Genomic DNA, 20,296 nt, shown 5'->3' with positions numbered 1-20,296 from the left:
CTTGGCCCTTTTATGACTTGTGGACTTCAACTCCCAGAATTCCTCAGCCAGGCACGCTGGCTGAGGAATTGTGGGAGTTGAAGTCCACAAGTCATAAAAGGGCCAAGTTTGAAGACCCCTGCCCTAAGGCATCTGCAGGGCGCCAGATTGAAGAAGGCTGGCGATGATGGAAACCATACCATCTTATTAGAAATTGTAGAAAATATTCGTAGCTCGGGTTGTAGATTTGGACAGATCGTCGTCGTCGGAGCTTAATGCTCGCCTCCCGGACGTTTTGTTACCAAACTAAGGTAACATCTTCAGCAGGGTGAAGTGAACCGACCACCCCTGGACCTATTTAAACGAACAAGACACTTCACTCAAAAATCCGGCTGAAGATGTTACCTAGTTCGGTAACGCAACGTCCAGGACCCAACCAGCAAGCTCGGAGGACAAAACTCTCTGCCCATGCCATCTTATATTTTGCATATTCTTCCAGAGCGCCAGAAGGTCAAGGCTCAGCAAGCTCAACCCTGCTTCCCCATCACCTAGCAGCGAGGGAGGAGACGGTATCGAGAAACAAAAGCATACTCTTTTTTTCCCCCTTTCATTTGCAGGACCAGCCCAATGCAGTGCAAAAAGCAACGGATCTAAACGAGCAGAGGGCCGCCTAGGCTCGCTTCTTCTAGGCAGGGGCTACCCCCGGTCACCTTAGCCCTCAGCGGACGCAGCGAGCGGATTATAAACCACGGCGACGGGCCAGGCGGCTGAAGCTCTTTCTTCCACCGAGTCAATTCGAATCAAGGCTCCCCGCCCCTTTTTCTTTCTTTTTTTCCCTTTCCCAGCTGATTTTTCCTCCCACCTGATCCCGCGCTCCAGCTGTTCGGGTTTGAGCCCCTCCCTCGGTCACCCCGCGGATTGGGCGAGCGCAGGAAGCAGAGGCCGAACCGGATTCGCTTTCGCGGCTAGAAACCCGGCCAGGCACAGATGGGCCCGGTTTGCTCGATTCCGGATTGGAGCGGGCGCTTAACGGGCCGCGATCGTCATTTGGCGGGGGGCTGAGCGCGGCCCCTCCTCTTTTTCTGAGTTCCTCCAGCCGCGCCGCCAGCACCATGGCCGAGGTGCCCCCCGTGGTCCGGATCAAGGTCTCCCTCAAGATCCAGCCCAACGACGGCCCCGTCTACTTCAAGGTGGACGGCCAGAGGTTCGGCCAGAATCGCACCATCAAATTGCTGACCGGGGCCAAATACAAGGTCGAGGTGGCCCTGAAGCCGGGCACCATCCACGCCACGTAAGTTGCGCATCCTTCCTCGCCTGCCCCGCGAGAGCCGCTTCGCTGCCGCGTGATCCGCCCTGCCCTGATTTGTTAAGAGCGCCGAGATTTATTCCCGGCCACCGGGATGGGCAGGCGCTTCCATTTTCCCTCGGTGGGAATTGCAGCTTCGGTTAGTTAGCCGGTTTCAGAGGATGCCTCTCTCCCTCTCCCCGTCCCCGGGCGGCCATTCACGAAACAGCCCGGCAAGCAGCCGTAGTGCGGGAGATCGAACACGCCCATCCAGGCTCCCCCGCTTCTCGGAGAACGATAAGGCTCGGAGGAACGCCCTAGTCGCCGTCCTGCTTTATGTGATAACCGTATAATAGCATAGGCGAGGAGGGAAAGGCAAGGGGACCGAGGCCTAGTCTGCAATTATCGGAGAGGGCTTTAGGCCGGGGACGAGAAAATAAGAGCCCGCTGCAAGAAAACGCCCAGCGGAACGGTGGCAATCCGGAGGCGAATGCGGGCAAGCCGGATAATTGGCGAAAGCTTGCCAACTCTGGTTATATAACGGCTCACCCAGCCTCTTCTCTGGTGTGTGCGACTTTACGTTGGGGAACGTAACCGAGTTTCAATCCGTAGCCCGCTTCTATTATTTTAAAGGAAGAGGCGGTCGCCCTGTAGTATCTTTTCAGCCTCTTGAGATCAGTAAATTTATGGCTTGGATTAAAAGGATAGATCATATATCTATACTAGAGTTTGGAATAGGGTAAAAGTGGCCCGGTTTCCCAAGGCTCCTGTTTAGGAGCAGGGGGGGGGCGAGGGGGGGTGTCCTCCAGATGTTTTAGCTAAAAATCCCCATGTTCTTTTGCAGCTGGGAAAGGCTGCTGTTTGGCGGTCACAAGGTTGCTTGCCTATCCTAGGCGAACAGAAGTGCCAACAGTAAAGGGAGGTAGCCTGGAAGTGGTATGCATGTTTTACATGCAGAATGTTTCCAGGTAAAGCTAGGAAAATTGGGACCTGGGATCTGAGCACAGGGGGCATCTTGCTTTGTAATAATAGGGAAATGCACAATCATTTGATATAAATGATTCAGTGCCAATTCAGGCAACTTCTGTCTTCAAATAAAATCTTCAGGTTGAATTGCTGAATTGATTTGATGTATTGGATCAGATTGGATGCTTTTAGCCTATAATTTAGCAACTTGATGGACAGCTGTGCACATGCTTCCTCTTTACTGAATCTTTATTTAAATGGTTGGAGCTGGGTGATTCACAGCCTCCTAATTAAGCTATGTAAGAGTTTGGCTGTATCTTGCATTTCTCTGCCTTTTGAGCAATCAGCGTCCAATATTTCTAAGTCTTCACAATCTTCTTTGAGCATCCTATCCTCCTTATTTCAGTTGACTTAATTTAGATTAATGTTCTTTTAAATGATCGTGGAATCAACATTATGGATTTTAGTCAAGAAAGACAAATTTTAAAGCATTGTTTTTCCTTCCTGCCCCCTCTTTCCAAGGCAGTACATACCCATTTTCCACGTTTCCTCCTCAATATTTCATTTTGAGTGACAAATTATTTAAGAGGTTATTCACCATCAGTTTAACTGATTATGTGCCATAAGTAATTTTTGATTCCTAGTGTCCATACTCATAGATTTTTTTCCCTGGTGATCTATTCCTAACCTGGTATTTATGACTTCCAATGGTAGAAGATGCTGGAGGCAGATGATCACTTTAGTGACAATAGCAAAGGCATCAATCCATATTGTGTGGGAGAAGGCAGTGGATAGACCACAGGGATAAAAAAACCATTATTACAGTTCATATTTTTTTCTCTCATCTCACAACAATGGGATCATTAAGTGCTAACATGTGTTAAGATTACCAACTTCTGTTTCAGGACAATGGGAATAGGTGGAGTAGATGTGACCCTTGAAGAGACAGCAAGAGAACCACAACTTGTTACTTACACTGGCATCTATGACACAGAAGGAGTTCCTCACACCAAAAGTGGGGAAAGACAACCTATACAAGTAAACCTTCAGGTAGTGTATATCTCTGAGAGGAGGAGGCTGGAAAAATAAATGAAGTTAGTAAAAAAAAAAGGGTGAACACAGTAAACTCCATGATACGTGAAATAGTTTTGATCAAATTCATTTTTATGATAATGAGCTGCACTTGGGTTGCGTACACCGTTTCAGATTTTTATATTTGTCTTTTTCCTACTTCCAAAAGAAGCAAACTAATTTTGTGGTCAGCTGTTACAGAAAGGAAACCCCTAACCACAATGCAGTTTGCTTCCTGACCCTAAGATTGTTCTGACTCTCATTTGCTAGTTGAAAGAACGAGGTTTCTCCCCAGAATGCACAACCTTTATTTATTGGAGATGATGTCCTTTCTGATTTCTTCTGACAATGACCTTTAACTTTTTAAGCATTTGTGGAGCTTGCAGCTATAACTATAACTCACCTTTACTTTGCCAAGCCCGTAACCTCAAAGTATGTCATTTATTGGAATCTCAGGTTTGATAGGTATTCTTAGAAGGAGGGGGAGCTGCAGGACTGTGTTTGGGAGAATGCTTGCAAGCTCAGCAAAAAAGGGAGCTAGTGAGGACAGCAGAATGGATGGCCAGAAATGGTCTGGAATAACCTTTCCCAACTTACCTTCCTGGTAAATTGATGGGTTTTTTGCCTATTTTATTATTTGTCAGAGTGCCCATAAGATCCTCATCTATGCCTAACATCGCAAAATAATTAGTAATCCTTTCTTTGTTATTACGTCATCTTTATCAAAGTGTGTGGCAGGAGTGGGCAGCCTGTGGTTCTAGAGTCACGTGTATCCCCCCCACCTCCTGCTTTTGAAATCTCTAGCAATGATTTCTGAAAAGACGTAGTTGCTCGCCATTTTGAATTCACAAATATATGGAAACACTAAGCCAGGAGTGTCAAACTGCTGGCCCCTGGGCTGGATGCATCATAGCGAAACCGCCCCCACCCCATTGCTGGCAATGGCAAAAAGGTCACGATACATTGCGACACGTCACGTCATGTGACATTACGAGTTTGACACCCCTGCTCTAAGCAGTTAAAAAAACAGAACCCCTCCTAAATCCCAGATTGGCTTATATGTATGATGTGACACCTCCCCCCCCTCCAAATTTGGGAATCCTTAAAAATATTAAATGTGTCTCTTGATCTCAAAAAGTTGTCTACTGTAACTTTAAGCAATAAACCTAACTTTCAAAAGTTCTAACAACCATTGCTAGAGATCAGTGTGTTTCACATGGGAATCTGATGCTTAGCTCTTCATAAGATCTCCATATGAGTGTAGCGGAAGAGACAATTATAATAACTTCTGTGGTACAAGGTTATTCTTCTCTCACTAAGCTTAAGTGGTTCAATAATATCTTTGCCATGTCATCTGCTAAAATCTACCTGTGGTTTGGATCTTTCTACTCTTTTAACACACTCTTGAAAGCTATGACTCTGCAAATGGAAAGCATACCTAATGCCAGCACTGCATTTTCAAAAGCATGAGGTTCCATGGTAAAGGTGGAAATTGATTCCAGACAGAAGCTACATTTGATTTGGTCAAATTAAAATTCAAACTTAAGACAATATACACAAAGTACAGCTGATATGATTATTCTATATATTTAAGAGCTTTTCCCTTTGACTAAATTAATCATTACAATTTAAAAACAATACTAAAGGTCCCTTTGATGCCACATCTTGGATTTTGGGGCCCAAAATACGTTGTATCGCTTGCACTTTATTAAGTAATATTAAGCAAATATTCATATGTCATATATGAGACATAGAAGCTTCTGATTCTGAGTAGACTCGGAAATCATTATGGAAAGGAGTTTTATAATGAATCACTCCACTGGAAAAATTGAAATACATACAGATGAGCAAAAGTCAGTCCATGAACATTGGGCTGAAACTCTGACAAAGATTATCGGTCATCAGTAACGTGACCAAATGCTTTTTGCAGTTGGGTTGGGTTCTTTTCAATATCTCTGACTTCCAATATATTTGGACAATCATGCTTTATGGCAGGAGTGAAAATAGTGTGGCCTTCTGTCCCATCTGTGGGATACAGGCAACCTGCTACCCATCATAGCTTGTTCTCCTTTTGGTCCATGCACTATTGGATCCCCCACCTTTTCTCCGTCTTTGCCCATTTCTTGCCATATTTGCCTTTGTTGAACTCTCTCTCTCTCTCATCTCTTATATATTACATTTCCCAACTATTATCTGTTTTTGCCCCACACTTTCCTTCACTGCTTTTTTTTTCTTTATGTGCCACTCCTTGTGTGGTTTCTCTCTTTTTTCTACTTTCTCTGCACTCCTTTTCTCAGCTCCCTCCCCTCCCCTCTTCATGGGGTAAATAGAATGATCCCTCACTCCAAATTTTTGGGAAGAGGAGAGGAACATGCTTGATATAGGACGAAATGAGTTAGCAAAGATCACCTCGGAGAAATGTTGCTCCGAATAAAACTTCTGCTGATGGACAGATCTCTTGCAAATCTAGATCCAAACTATAACGTTCATTGGAGGTTATGCTACAATTTGAAGCAGATTTATTAGGCAGTAAAACACTTTGCCTCTTCCCAGATATGAACCAACTGCACCCATACGTATCTGTCTATTTTGAGAGAGGGGGGACTTTGCTCCTAAAAAGCTTTATTCCTTGCTATGCAAAATGCTGTGGGTTTTGTGACCTCTTGTGTGGATTGGTTGGTCAGGTCAATATATAAAGAGGAAACACTGCTCTAGTGAAACAGTGAAATGAGTTTGTACTTTCTCTTCAGGTCACTGACCTTGGCGCTTTTGAAACAGTCTGGCAAGTCAAATTCTACAACTATCACAAGCGAGACCACTGCCAGTGGGGAAACAGCTTTGGCTGCATCGAGTATGAATGCAAACCCAATGAGACGCGCAGCCTCATGTGGATCAATAAGGAGACCTTCTTCTGAAGTGAGGCCACTGTGTCCGGACAATTGCTTGGTAAAATAACTGATCCTCAAACCAGTGCGAAGCCTTACTCAGGCCCTCAGTATAGATGTTTCTTTTTGTGGAATAAAGCGGAATCTTCCCTTTCCCCACCTCACAACACATTTGCTCCCAAATGAGTAGGTTTGCAATGAAGAAATGAGTGTTGCTGGGAGATGATTCCTGCTCCCTCCCTAAATGTGAACTGCCCCTCACTTGCACTGGAGTGAATGGACAAAAAGTGACATTGCAATACTCACTAGGCTCTAGAGCAGTGTTTCTCAGCCTTGACAATTTTAAGGCATGTGGACTTCAACTCCCAGAATTCCACAGCCAGCATCGCTGGCTGTGAAATTCTGGGAGTTGAAGTCCACATGCCTTAAAATTGTCAAGGTTGAGAAACATTGCTCTAGAAGCTCCTTTTCCATAATCATCCTGAGATGTACTGTTTGTGACGCCCCCAAATCATTGTTTTAGAATGTTATCTGCTACATGGTAATAACAGTTTCTCTATTTTTGTGTTCAGTCTGGTTCTCATTCATGCTAGCAAGTGCCGTGAAATGCAGCTTCACCTCTGTCACTGAGCTCTGAAATTCAGAACACCTTCTCCTTTCTACTAATGCTTTTCCAGAACTGAGGAAGCCCTCAGTTACTGGACTATGACCTCCAGTGTAGTCCATGCTGGTTGGGTTTTCTGGTTGTTCGAACCCTCCAATCTCTGAAAAACCATAGATTCTTTTGGTACATATTACAGTGCACAGTGCTAATTTCAAGCGACAGGGCATCTGATAAGGTAGCAAATTAATATCTGCTCAAGTTTTTACTTAATTTTCACAGTGAAGGATTGCTAAATATTACATAACTTGAATAGGTTTTCACCTATCAAACCATAAGCAGTGATGGGATTCTTGAAACGATGCAAAACATTAATGGTTTTAAATTCTTTGTATCATATTTCTCATAATAACTGTATCAGCTACAATTAAATATATTCTAATGTTGCATATCAAAGCCCACAAGTTTTCAGATTACCTGTCAGGCAATATTTTTTTTAAGGAAAAATGAAATTAATTTGCTACAAGTAACGTTTGAGCTGTAGCCGTTTAAATATTTCAGGTCAAATATGATTTTACTGGGATGCTCTCCTAAGTAAAAAGAAAGCTGTTTGTATATAAGCTTGTGCAGGATTCTGGAATCTGGTGCTATACCCTATATAAACCTGTTTACAAATCTGTGGCAAATGAGAAGCACATTGTTTATCTCTTATGAATTTCCAATAAACGTTGCTTCTTTTACAAAGATATCTGGATTAATAAGGGGAAGTTGCATTGATGCTATTTTGCATATTGGTGTATTTGTGCCATTTATGAGAATCTGTAAAGTGATGCAGCTTTTGATCTTTGTAATAAATGAGTTGGAAATCTTTGTCTTCCTTAGCGGTTATTTAGCGTTCTTGGAATAACAATTTACTTGTATCAAAACAGTAAGCAACAAAAATTTGCCACGCAAAAGTAGGGAGAGAATGCCGGAATTGGTACATTTGGAAAGTCCTACCTCAGCTTCCCAGTGTGAATCAGACTCGTAAGTAGAATCATAAGCAGGGCCTACCCATCTAAGTTGAACATAAAGGCTAGATGATATTGAGAAAGTTAGTCCTTTAAATGACATCGTAGTCCTCACAGTTTTTTGGCAACAGTATGGAAGTAGATTGCTATTGCTTGCCTTGAGATACATGTTGATTACTTAAATACCTAGGTCAGCTTTTCCGAGCTAATTTGCTTCAGGGGAATTGGTGATATGATCACCATAATTCATATATCCGTGTTGCAAGAATACAGGTAGTCTTCAGTTTAACAACAGTTCGCTTAGTGACTGACTTATGACCATTTTTATACTTACAACCAGGGGTAGTCAATCTTGGCTCTTTTATGACTCGTGGACTTCAACTCCCAGAATTCCTGAGCCAGCTGTGCTGGCTCAGGAATTCTGGGAGTTGAAGTCCACGAGTCATAAAAGAGCCAAGTTTGACTACCCCTGCTTACAACCATTGCAGCATCCCCATGGTCACGTCGTTTACATTTGGATGCTTGACAACTGACTCACATTTCTGATGTTTGCAGTGTTCAGGGATCCCCTTTTCCAACCTTCTGACAAGCAAAGTCAATGGGGAAATCAGATTCGCTTAACAACCATGTCACTAATTTACAACTGAAGTGATTCACTTAACAAATGTGCAAGAAAAGTCATAAAATGGGGCAAAACTCACTTAAATTTCTCACTTAGCAACATAAATTTTGGGCTCGATTGTGGTCGTAAGTTGAGGACCACAGGCAGAGGGAATTGTAGTCCAACATATCTGCTGGGTTCCAGGTTGTGAAAAGCAATTCTAGATAATCTGTGTAGCTATTCCAACTTTGTACTTTTTAAAAATACAAATGGATTAACACTTGCATCCCTTTATATGAAAATAAAATTGTGAGAATAATGTATTAATGATAAATATTATGGGAATAAAGAAATAGTTGGAAATTTTGGATTGATGTGGGTATTTATTGTATTCAATGAGCTTTACCAAAAATTGGAAGTATTGCATCTGTTGATAAACATATTCTGCTCGTTTCTAATTCAGCACTTTCTATATTTTTTTCAAAATGATTTTCATTTATAATAATTCTATTATAAATAACAAGAATAGAAGCCAAAACAAGCTACAAAAATACAAACTGAAAAATATAAAAGGAAAAAAAAGTGGGGGAAAAAGAAAGAAGTAACTTCCCCCTTCATCATAGCAAGTAAAGACAATTTTAATAGCTTATCACTGTCTCTAACATAATCTCTCTTTACCTCATAGCTCATCTATTGATTAAAAAAAACTAATCTAACTTCTTTGTCAGTTGTTCTTTGTCATCAAAAGGCCAGTCAGGGCAACCAGATGTAAATATTTTACTCTTTTAACCCTTGTCAAATAAATCAGCCTCCCTGAGTTTTTAAAAAATATCTTTTAACCCCTTCAAAAAGAGTCCCAGATTTAGTTTTCTGTTCCAAACCATTTTTTTTCAGAACTTTAGCAGATTTCTTTTGTAAGTCCAATTAGATCATTTTTGTTTCTCACTTTTAATAAAGTCCTTCCAAACTTTAACAGAGCTCTTTTGTATATTTTAAAAAAAATCTATATCAGTTTCCTGGTTCAATATTTATACATCTATTTTTGTGAATAAGTCATCCATCAGTTTCATTTGTTAGGCCCATATCTTCTTCCATATCTAATAATAATGATAATGATGATAATAATAATGATGATGATGATGATAACAACAACAACAACAACAACAACAACAATAATAATAATAATAATAATAATAATAATAATAATAATAAAGTTGGAAGGGACCTTGGAGGTCATCTAGTCCAACCCCCTGCTCAGGCAGGAAACTCTAGTCTATACCATTTCTGACAAAAGGCTGTCCAGTCTCTTCTTAAAAACTTCCAGTGTTGGAGCATTCACTGCTTCTGGAGGCAGGTTGTTCCACTGGTTAATTGTTCTAACTGTCAGGAAGTTTCTCCTTAGTTCTAGGTTGTTACATTTAAGTCCCCCTTAAAAATAATTTCAAAATCATCTGCTGAACTTGTAACTCAGTCAATCTCATCAAGAAATGTATCTATTTTGCTAAAAAGCTTGGCAGACAGACCAAATTTGCATGATAGATTTTTGCTCCATATTCTTAATCCACTAGCTCCCTCTAGTGTTCAACCCTCAAGATTCCCTTATCATGAAAAAACCTCAAAACTAGCATTTTCCCCATTTGTTATTTTTTTTTTTAACGAACTCAAAACTCTTTGTGGGCATTTAAAATTATAATTCTAGGTAGTTTTAACTTACTCTATTGTTAAACTTTATAAAATCCATATTCCCAGCATCCTTTTACTGTTTAATACATAAAGTAATATTTTTCAAAAAATTTTAAAAATTGCATTTAAGTTCTTTTTCTAAGGAGAAGATGACTCTGTTAATAAATACAGTATAACTCACTGTCCTGGAGGGTCATAATCCTTTTAAGGCAGCAGGAAAAAAATCCAAAATGATTTAAGAGGTGAGGTGTGGTCGAGCCTATGATTCTTTAAAAAGCTGCATTAATGTTTATGAGCAAAGATCATTCCTTCAACTCCCAGCTACTTGACCCAGACGCAAACCACAAAATGATGATTCCTGTGATTTACTCAAGAGGAAGACTGTGCAGAGTCATGTGGGCTATCTCAAAGATAGCTCCTTAATCCAGAAAACATTTTGGCAGCCAGGATCCTACATCCCACACCGATTTCCATCGTAACACTTTCCCATTACAAAAAGGGATGTTTTAGCTCACCATGGCTCTCAATTAAAAGCTGTATGTTTTCATAGCATCTAATGGATTAATGAGTTCATTGTGAAGCACATCCACTGTAGCAAATTTGGTTTCTGTGTGTGTTCATCAATGCAGTGAGGATCTGAACAAGTTTTTTGCATACTTATTTCCAGCATGACATGGAATTAAATTAAACATTGTGTTCCAAATTTGTACCATGTGTTAGAGCTGTGCATGGTTTCCAATTCAGCTTGGAAGAGGTACTTTGGAAGGTGCCAAAGCAGTTGCTCTTTAAAGCAATTGCTATAGGGAATAGGAATGGGCTAGAGCAGGGGTCCCCAACCCTTGGTCCGTGGACTGGTACTGAGCCGTGGAATGCCAGCAACCAGTCTGCACAAAGAAGCAAAGCCCCATCCATGGGATGCAGGCAGCACACAAAACCATGCCCCCTATGGTCCGCGGAAAGACTTTTCTCCATGTAACCGGTCCCCAGTGCCCCAAGGTTGGGGATCTCTGGGCTAGAGCAGTGGTTCTCAACCTGTGGGTCGGGACCCCATTTGGGGTCGATCGACCATTTCATGGGGGTCGCCAAGCAAGGCTGTCCGCCATTTTTTTGTCCGCCATTTTTTTCCCCTTTTCCGGCGGGTGCCTTACCTCCCTTGGGCTGGGCCAGCTCCGTCTCTGCCGCTTGCCAGCTAGGCCTCGGCCGGCGCAGGGGGCGGAACCACGCATGCGCGGCGCTCCCGGGCAGGGAAAGTCCTCAACTTACGACCGGTTGGGTAGTCCTCAACTTACGACCGGTTTAGTCCTCGACTTACGACCGGCTTAGTCCTCGACTTACGACCGGTTGGGGTCGCGGCATTAAAAAGGTTGAGAACCACTGGGCTAGAGGAAGAGATTGCATAGGTTATATATTGCCAGTTTGGTGTTGTGGTTAAAGCACATTTGGAACAGGAGAGTTGTGAATTCTAACCTCTCCTTAGGCACAGAGGCAGCCGAATGAATGTGGGCCAATCATTCACTCTCAGCCCTAGGCAAACCACTTTGACAGTCTTTCCAAGGAAACTACAGGGAGTGGTAAGGGCAGTTGCCAGAAATCAACACTGATGTCAAGGTGTGTATGTGTGTGTGTGTGTGTGTGTGTGTGTGTGTGTGTAAAGTGAGTAGAGAACTGTAGATTTCTTGGCATTCCATCATAATGTGGAATCTCCCATGAAATAAGTCCAATAGTATTAGTTTGGGGGGGAATCTTTCAGAAATCTAACTATAGAAATAGGCAAAGATTATCATCTTGAAGACATAGTATGTTTACTGTGACATTGTTTTCCCATCCCTTACCCTGGTCATAATTGCAAAAACCCGATTGGAGTCATGCTAAAATAATCACAGCAGAAATCTGGTGGCCCAGCCTAATCCTAAAAAATATTATAGCTGAGACACTGGGAGATCTATCCAATATTTTCATCAGAGCAGGCAAGTCATCAATGGCATCCAGATTCTGAAGCAGCTCTATCAAAGAATTTCATGCTTTACCTCCACTTAAAAATATAGCCACTACATATTTATGGTCACCATAAATCAAGGGTTCCCAACCAGGGGTGCGAGACGATATTCCAGGGGATGCGAAAACTTGGGTTTTCAAAATTATAGTGTATATGCATAATTTGTTGCTGTTATTTCGAACTTTTACAAGGGGTGCGAGAATATATTGGAAGCCTTCTAGAGGTGCAGGGTATAGAAAATGTTGGGAACCACTGCCATAAATGAATAGTGGAAAATCAGATTTTTGCAGCCCAGACGTAGTTACCATTCTATTTAATAGTATGAGGAGTCCTTGCTGATCTCTGAGCTTGGTTGTTTGCTTGCAGATGTTTCATTACCCAACTAGGAATCATCATAATGTTACCTAGTCAAGTAATGAAATGTCTGCAAGCAAAAAATAAAACAAAACAACAAGCTCAGAGAGCACTAAGGACTCCACATTGCAATCTTGATCTACATATATGCTCTTCTATTGGAGGCTAGTATGATTAAGCACAAGAGTGATTCTTTTGCATTCTGATTTCACTGTCCAAAGAAAATCCACCCTCTTCCTTTCTTCCACCTTTCCCAGGATTTGGTCTTCTCAGGAGAGTGAGGTCTATGCAGAGCATATCTAAGTGTGATAAATTGAGCTTGGTTATTTGTGTCTTTAAGTAAAAAAAAACCTATGGATTGATTTGCTTGATTATTAATTTGGGGTTGTTGGGGTTTTTTTTGTTTTGCTTTTTTGTCTATTCATGGTACTCTCAGAGGACTTTTCCAAAGTTAAAAAAGGTTGATATTGTATCCTGCTTCTTTAAAATCCATGTGTCACTTTTACATAGTGTCCTATGGACATCTATTGTCTGCGTAGTTGCACATTCTGATCTTTTTTGGGTATAAACAGATCCTGGCATCTGGGTAACTTTTCCAAGGACCTCATTGCTATTTTACAGAGTGCCAGTCTGTGGCGTGAATGGGGGCACAATGGCTCAGTGGTTAAAGATGCTGAGCTTGTCTGACAGCTCGGGTTCGAGACCCGAGTGCCGTGCAATGGGGTGAGCTCCCGCTACTTACCCCAACTCCCGCCCACCTAGCATTTTGAAAACATGTGAATGCGAGTAAATTAATAGGTACCACTTTGGTGGGAAGGTAACGGGTGTTCTGTGCCCCTCAGCGTATAGCCATGCTGGCCACATGACCAGAGAAGCCAAGAAACAGAGATAAACACTGCACCTAGAGTCAGACATGATTAGACAGGGAAACCTTTAAACCTACTCTGTGGTGGATACCTTGACTGCTGTTCATTTACTGTTGTTAATTGAATATAAAGGCAAAAGCTATGCACCACTTCAATATCCTTGCTGTCAGTTTTAAGGCTGGTTGCTGTGCCTATTGTGATTAATTTTTATCTTCCTTATATTTAACTATACTCTCATTTTATTTTACTGTGCTTCTTGAGGTGTTTTTTTTTTTTTTTTTACAAGAGCTTGCAAATCATTTGCATTTTTGGCCTTCAGAATAGCGTAATCAGCATGAAGCAGATTGTGGATGTTTCTTCCTGTAGTTTTAAAAAACATGCTCATCTTCTTCCAATCCAGCTTCCCTCAATATGTATTCCACGTATAGATTGAATAAATAAGGGGAGGGGATACATCCTTGCCTCACTCCTTTTCAATCTGTTTCACCATGTTCTCTCTAAACTGTGGCTTTCTGATATGCATATAAGGTTCCCATGAGAACAATAAAAAGTTGTGGAATTCCTATTTTTTCTAAACATTCCACAGCTTGAAACGATCAGCAAGTGTGCCTGGCTGAGGAATTCTGGAAGTTAAAGTCCACAAGTCATAAAAGGGCCAAGTTTGAAGACCCCTGGATCAACACAATTGGAGACCTTTCCACAATCGATGAAGCACATACTGTTTAACTTCTGACATCTCAATTTGCTTATGCCTAAGATATGAATTTGTAGTCAGTTAATTTTATATTGCTCTGTGTTGAGCTTCATTGTGACCATACTTCTTACCATAATTCAGTTTTTTTTGCAGCAGTGGTGAACCTGTTTTTGCAGTTTGGATTTTCTTTTCCTAGAGGCTTTAATGTAGCCATGTCATAAGCACCATTAGCATTCCAAAATGTCCTCCGTTTTTCCTCATTAGCAGGTTGAGTGCCATCCAACCTGAAGGGCCCACTGTCCAGTACTATATCACCAATCATATTATATTTTCTACTGACATGGTTTTCTTGGTAAAATACATAAATGCCTTTTCCTATGCAGCATGAAATGATGCCTTTACCATTGCCACTAAAGTGATCTGCCTGCAGCATCTTCCTATATTGCTGCTGCCTGCTGTTTTAGCTGGGCAGCATCAATTTTCACCCAACTTCTCTACCAGCACACACATGAGCATGTTCTTTCATACTCTCATCTCTTCAAATCAACTCAGGTTTGCTCGTTTACCCAGACACAAGATCCCTTTCCTGTAGGGATCGTTGAAAAAGTTAAACTTAAAGCCGTCTTCTCCCATATTAGTATTGGAGAAGCTATCCATAGAGGATACAGTAAGTGTGCTCTTACCTGCAGAGACTGTTGGATTAGAGAGGTTATATGGGGAGATTAGGATTTTCTGGGGCTATTAGGATTTGAGTAGCCTGGGTCTAAGATACTTGAGGCCACCCATTCATTCAGATTACCTCATTTGAACTTTCCAGGAAAAGGATACTCCAGAGAAGAGGTTTATGTAATTCTGGCAAAAGTACAGAAGAGATTTACTGTTAAATTCTTCTGGAGGGTTTTTTTTTTTTAACTTCCCAGGCTAGTTTATAAACCTAGGGTTCCCTGGTGTTTCCCATTCAAGCAGTAACCAGATTTGATCCAGGTTAGATTTTTCAAGATCAGCTTTGGTCTCAAAAGCAATATTGATATCTATGATTATATATACCACATACCAAAAGTCAGATAGCCAAACCTTTTCCTGACTGCTTTATTTCTGGCAACCAAAGAAGACTTGAAGAATTTGAAGGAAAAAAATCAATGGTCATCCCCCAGTTAAAAGGATTTCTTAAATGTTATTGAACTATTTGTTTTAAACAAGGGGCTTGGATAACTTCCCCAAATTAACGAGTGACTCATAACCTCCCCCAGTGTTGAATGGCAATCTTCCCTTCTCAGGGAAGCCACGTTTTTCACAGGATCAGTAGCTTATATCAAAACAATGAAAGCCACATTGCCTGTTGCAGTGCAAGCTCCATCCCTTTTCTTCATAGCTTCAACATCACCACACATGTACAGAAGGGGAAGAGATTGCAATTTGATGCCACAACACTGAAAGGACTGGACCTTTCTTCTTCAACATTCAAAAGCAACTTCCCTGCAGAAGTTAAGAGGCAAATCCAATCAGGTCTTCAATCCACTGAGTGAAAGGGGCACGCGTTTATCTTTCCCGTGCTGTGGTATCGGTCTTTTTGCCATAATAAGAGCACAGAGGATCCATTTATGTTGTCCAATTGCAAAATTCCATATGTTTATTTTTTATTTATTAAATTTTTACACCGCCCATCTCATTATCAAGCAACTCAGGCAGCCTATGTACTAAGTATAGAGTTCAAAAGAATACTAACCTCTGAAAATTTAAGCTTCTATTGAACAATCATATTTATATAAACCACTACTTTCTCACCGAGCCTGCTAAATATAGAACATTTTAGAAATATATATTTTAAAGAAGCATTATCTTTATTACATCTCCAACAAAATGCTGTTTATGAGAGTTCTTTACTACTGTATACAAACATAATGGAGGTCAATAAATTCTAAATATTATTTTTTGTTTTGTAAGTCATGATCCACTGACATTCTTACTATACAAGTTAATATACTCACCCATGGTCTAAACAATATAAGAATCTCTAATTCACTATTTCACATTTCTTAACATTTGCATATAAAATTTAGTGGTAACAAATATGTACAAAAGCTTATAGTAGGTTTCTTAGAATTAAAGGATTTAACAAGTTGTTCTAATGTCTCAGGTGTCTCAGAAGCTGAAAATACTGCCAATTCAAACAGTGTTCTTAACCAATATTGTAATTGTAAATATTGCTATTGGGTTATATCTGATAGATGATATTTATCTCTTAACACAAAGTATGTTAAAAGTCATTTTCATCATCTATCAGTTGGTCCAAAGTCAATATCCCCACTTCCATCCATTTTTTCATATCACCATCTTTTTCCAAATTTTTAAATTTGGGTTTCCCCATAAAGTTAATTTGGCATGGGGAAAAAAATTGATTCTTTTTTTAAATTAGACTTTTTATTCCATATTTTTCTAATTGATATACTTGTTTCCAGAGATACTAGAGTTTTAATATGTTTGAATCCTAATGCTGGCCATTCAAATTTGTCCAAATTGTTGGCTTCCAGCATTTAATATTTGACAATAGGCAAACATGATAATATAGCTCCAGATTTGGGAAGCATCTATCTTTTGCATCAATACTGGAATAATAGTGTAGGGCTTAGAAATAAACAAAATAATGTCATCTACAAATAAAACCAATTTCGGTTCAACTGAGTTACATATTCCTTCAAGAAGACTGTAACATTAAGGATATTAACTTGGCTTGCTTATTATGCTACGTTAAAGTTTGTTTGTTTGTATTATTGATTTGGATAAGTTTTTCACAGGATGCTATGCCAAAATAAAACAAATGAAGTGACAGCTTGGAGTATAATGTTGTTGCACTGATTGCAAATAGAAAGTTTTAGATGCTAAGCTGTAAGATAAAATAATCATTTAAGCAAAAAACCCCACAATGCTTATAAATGAAAGGACAATTCAATGAAAGGAATGTCCCTTATTTCAAAGCTATTAGGATTGCAAACTAATAACATGCAACAAAAAATAAAAACCTCCAGCTAACATTTACATAAGAAATATCTCCAGAAGAGGGAGCATTTCTATTACAAAGATGTATTTAGTTTCTTGTAATTTTGAGGTCACTTTAAAATATCATACAAGTTATACTCATTTGACAATGTAACCTTTTTTTTTACTGGCAAGTGGTAACTTAATTTTGTAGGCCCGCTATAAAAATGAGTGTATGGAAGGCTACTTTTTTCCAACCCAGTTTTGTCAACTTTATAAAATTATTTTTCAAGTGAATCATTTCCCACATATTTCCATTGATAATTAGTTATTGCCTTTATTGTTGGACCTTTGAAAGCAAGTAATAGAAGGCATTTGAAAGATACAAATGAAATTATTACAGTAATGAAGAGCTAGTAATTGTTTGAAATCAGTATTACAACATTAACTGAAAATAAGATAACATCTTTGGCTGTGGTTCTCCTAACTTCCAGCACATTTCAATTGGCAAAGAAACTTTCTTTTCATCCTTAAATGCCAGGATCACCATAAATAAAATTCAATTTTAAGTACGGTAAGTGTTTAATGCACATTTGTAAATGCAAACTCAGCTTGTCATGCACTTGCCAGTCTTACCATTTACTTAATGAGAAAGCCTAATCAGCTTCTTTGGTAGAAATGTCCATGCAGCTGCTCTGAGAAATCCCTAAGGAGGTGAACCATCTCTATCTCAGATCTCAGTGATTCACAGCCAAGGGAATACCGGCACAAAGCTTCCAGTGTTCTAATCATCTGCTAATGAGTTTTTCGCACTCCCTTTGGTCTACTTTCTATTACATACTCCTCTTGATAGTTTGAGTTAACTCTTAGCAATGGGACTGGGAGTTATGCCACTGGGACAGCTGTACACCTGACATTTCAAGCAATAGAAATGACATAATAACCAAGTAAACATATTTTGCATGGAGTATGAAACCACTTCCCCTCCTCCTTTATATATTGCAAATGGGGACACATTGGGTTGGATTCTGAATTATTCCATGCTTGATGGTTTTAGTGTTGCATTAAAGAAAATGCAACAGATAGAAAAAGGTAAGAACTATCATATAGCATTCAGTCTGGCAGCGCTGCCGCTGAAAGTCTTTTTTCTTATTGGTAAAATGGGTTGGACCATAGGAGGTTGGAGTCAACCAAAGAATAAGATTGAAAAGACATTGGAAGTTAACATCTTCTGTTAAGGAAATAAAGAAAAGTGTCCTTGAAAGATCCATTCAAATATGGGAATGGGTATTTATTAATTAGAGGAGAAGCATGAGTGGCTTACCTTTAAAACCACAAATTACAAAAGCTTAATAAAAGACAGAACTCATTTACCTTTGAACATTGATATACTTTCCTAAAGAACAGAGACCATGAATTCCAGTTCCACCTAAGATACAGAGCCAATTGGGTGACCTTGGGCCAGTCCCTCCCTCTCAACTCTAGGAAAAAGCCAAGGGCAAACCACTTCTGAATATCCTGCCAAGAAAAATGCAAAGACTAATCCAGGGAGTTACCAGGAGTCAACACTGACTCAAAGGTGCAGGCACACACACAGAGGCAGGGCGCACACACACACACACACACACACACACACACACACACAGAGAGAGAGAGAGAGAGAGAGAGAGAGAGAGAGAGAGAGAACAGATTGCATTTTTCACAGTAAATAAATTTGGATTCAAATTATCCTTGAAAGATAAATCTATTTAATGTTATGTACTAAATACATCTTGTTCTTTCAGAACTTGGTGTGCCATAAACGAGACAATTATCTCATAGTAAGCACAATTATTTTATACACCAACAAAAGATAGAGGATGAGAGCAATTGAACCCCTTTATCTCCTCTAAACACTTCTGATATTAAAGCAGCACTGGGGAAAACATTCATGAAACATTTCAACCACTTCTGTATAATGGATAAAGATGTATATTTTAGTAATACATATTGTGATCGTCACAGGAATGCTTCCCACAGAAGAATTTTTAGTTTCTTTGGTTGGCAAGACTGATACTAAATGCAGCTCAGCTATCTTGAAAAGCACTTAAATGTGTGGAAAAACTATATTTTAATGGTGGGCAATAGAAGGTCCCAGAGCAGTGGTTCTCAACCTGTGGGTCGGGACCCCATTTGGGGTCGATCGACCATTTCATGGGGGTTGCCAAGCAAGGCTGTCCGCCATTTTTTTTGTCCACCATTTTTCCCCCCTTTTCCGGCAGGTGCCTTACCTCCCTTGGGCTGGGCCAGCTGGTGGTCGGCCAGCTCCGTCTCTGCCGCTTGCCAGCTACGCCTCGGCCGGTGCAGGGGGCGGAACCACGCATGCGCGGCGCTCCCGGGCAGGGAAAGTCCTTGACTTACGACCGGTTGGGTAGTCCTCGACTTACGACCGGTTTAGTCCTCGACTTACGACCAGTTTAGTCCTCGACTTACGACCGGTTGGGGTCGCGGCATTAAAAAGGTTGAGAACCACTGTCCTAGAGTGAATCATAATCACTCATTTAGAGTGAATTATAATGTAATGTGTAAATAAACTATTGTATGTTTATTTATTTATTTATTTTTATTTATTAAATTTATATACCGCCCTATCTCCCTTGCGGGACTCAGGGCGGTGAACAGGCGATACTAAAAACCACGAATAAATAAATAGTTTCTGTTTTAAAATCAAATTAAATAATAGGCCTGTTCTAAAAACACACCCATACAAAACCCCCCACTGAAACACAATCCAAACTACGCCAGGCCGGCCGCACGGAATAGATGGGCCTTCAGGGCTCGGCGAAAAAGGCAGCATCCATTTGCAGCATCCATTTGAAATGGGAAAATAAACATTCCATTTCCAATTCTAGAAAACAAGCCTACAAATTTAGAAACATTAGCAGTACAGTTTTTGTTCACACACATTGTATTGTCATTATCATTTACCCCATGTTTTGTTGAATAAGCCACAAAAGAAGTAACTTGCCCATGTTGCAAAAGTCTGGATGATGACTAGATGGCTGCAGTAAATTTCAGCTTTCAAAATCCTTTTGCTGCTGTGTAGTGATCATCCAAAGTTTTCTTTTTCTTTTACCCAGATCTGGTAGCCTTGAACCCCAATGGCTAGGTTTACATATCATCCTATGCTAATACGATGTCATGGATTAGAGTGATTTGCAAATCCAAGCTGGGTTTGTATATTATGTTAAATCATGATTTGTTAAAGCATGTTTGTTGAAAAAGTGATAGTGACTGTATTCACACAGCATGTTAAGCTACAGTGGGTGGTTTACATTTTCACTAAGCCA

At 40.2% G+C, this 20,296-nt stretch overlaps 1 protein-coding gene across 1 annotated transcript; it reads left to right on the top strand.

Moving 5' to 3' along the window:
* Nucleotides 1-1,071: 1,071 nt before the first annotated feature.
* Nucleotides 1,072-6,416, top strand: CNRIP1 (cannabinoid receptor interacting protein 1). Its single transcript, XM_015811095.1, has 3 exons — nucleotides 1,072-1,270; nucleotides 3,136-3,280; nucleotides 6,052-6,416. Exons 1-3 carry the CDS (start codon nucleotides 1,092-1,094, stop codon nucleotides 6,214-6,216), a joined length of 489 nt encoding a protein of 162 aa, XP_015666581.1. The 5' UTR covers nucleotides 1,072-1,091; the 3' UTR covers nucleotides 6,217-6,416.
* Nucleotides 6,417-20,296: the final 13,880 nt, after the last annotated feature.

The sequence above is a fragment of the Protobothrops mucrosquamatus genome, unplaced genomic scaffold (genome assembly GCF_001527695.2).
Source record: "Protobothrops mucrosquamatus isolate PMUCROS unplaced genomic scaffold, P.Mucros_1.0 scaffold_45, whole genome shotgun sequence".
Classification (NCBI taxonomy): Eukaryota; Metazoa; Chordata; class Lepidosauria; order Squamata; family Viperidae; genus Protobothrops; species Protobothrops mucrosquamatus.
This window is presented reverse-complemented; position numbering and strand designations above follow the sequence as displayed.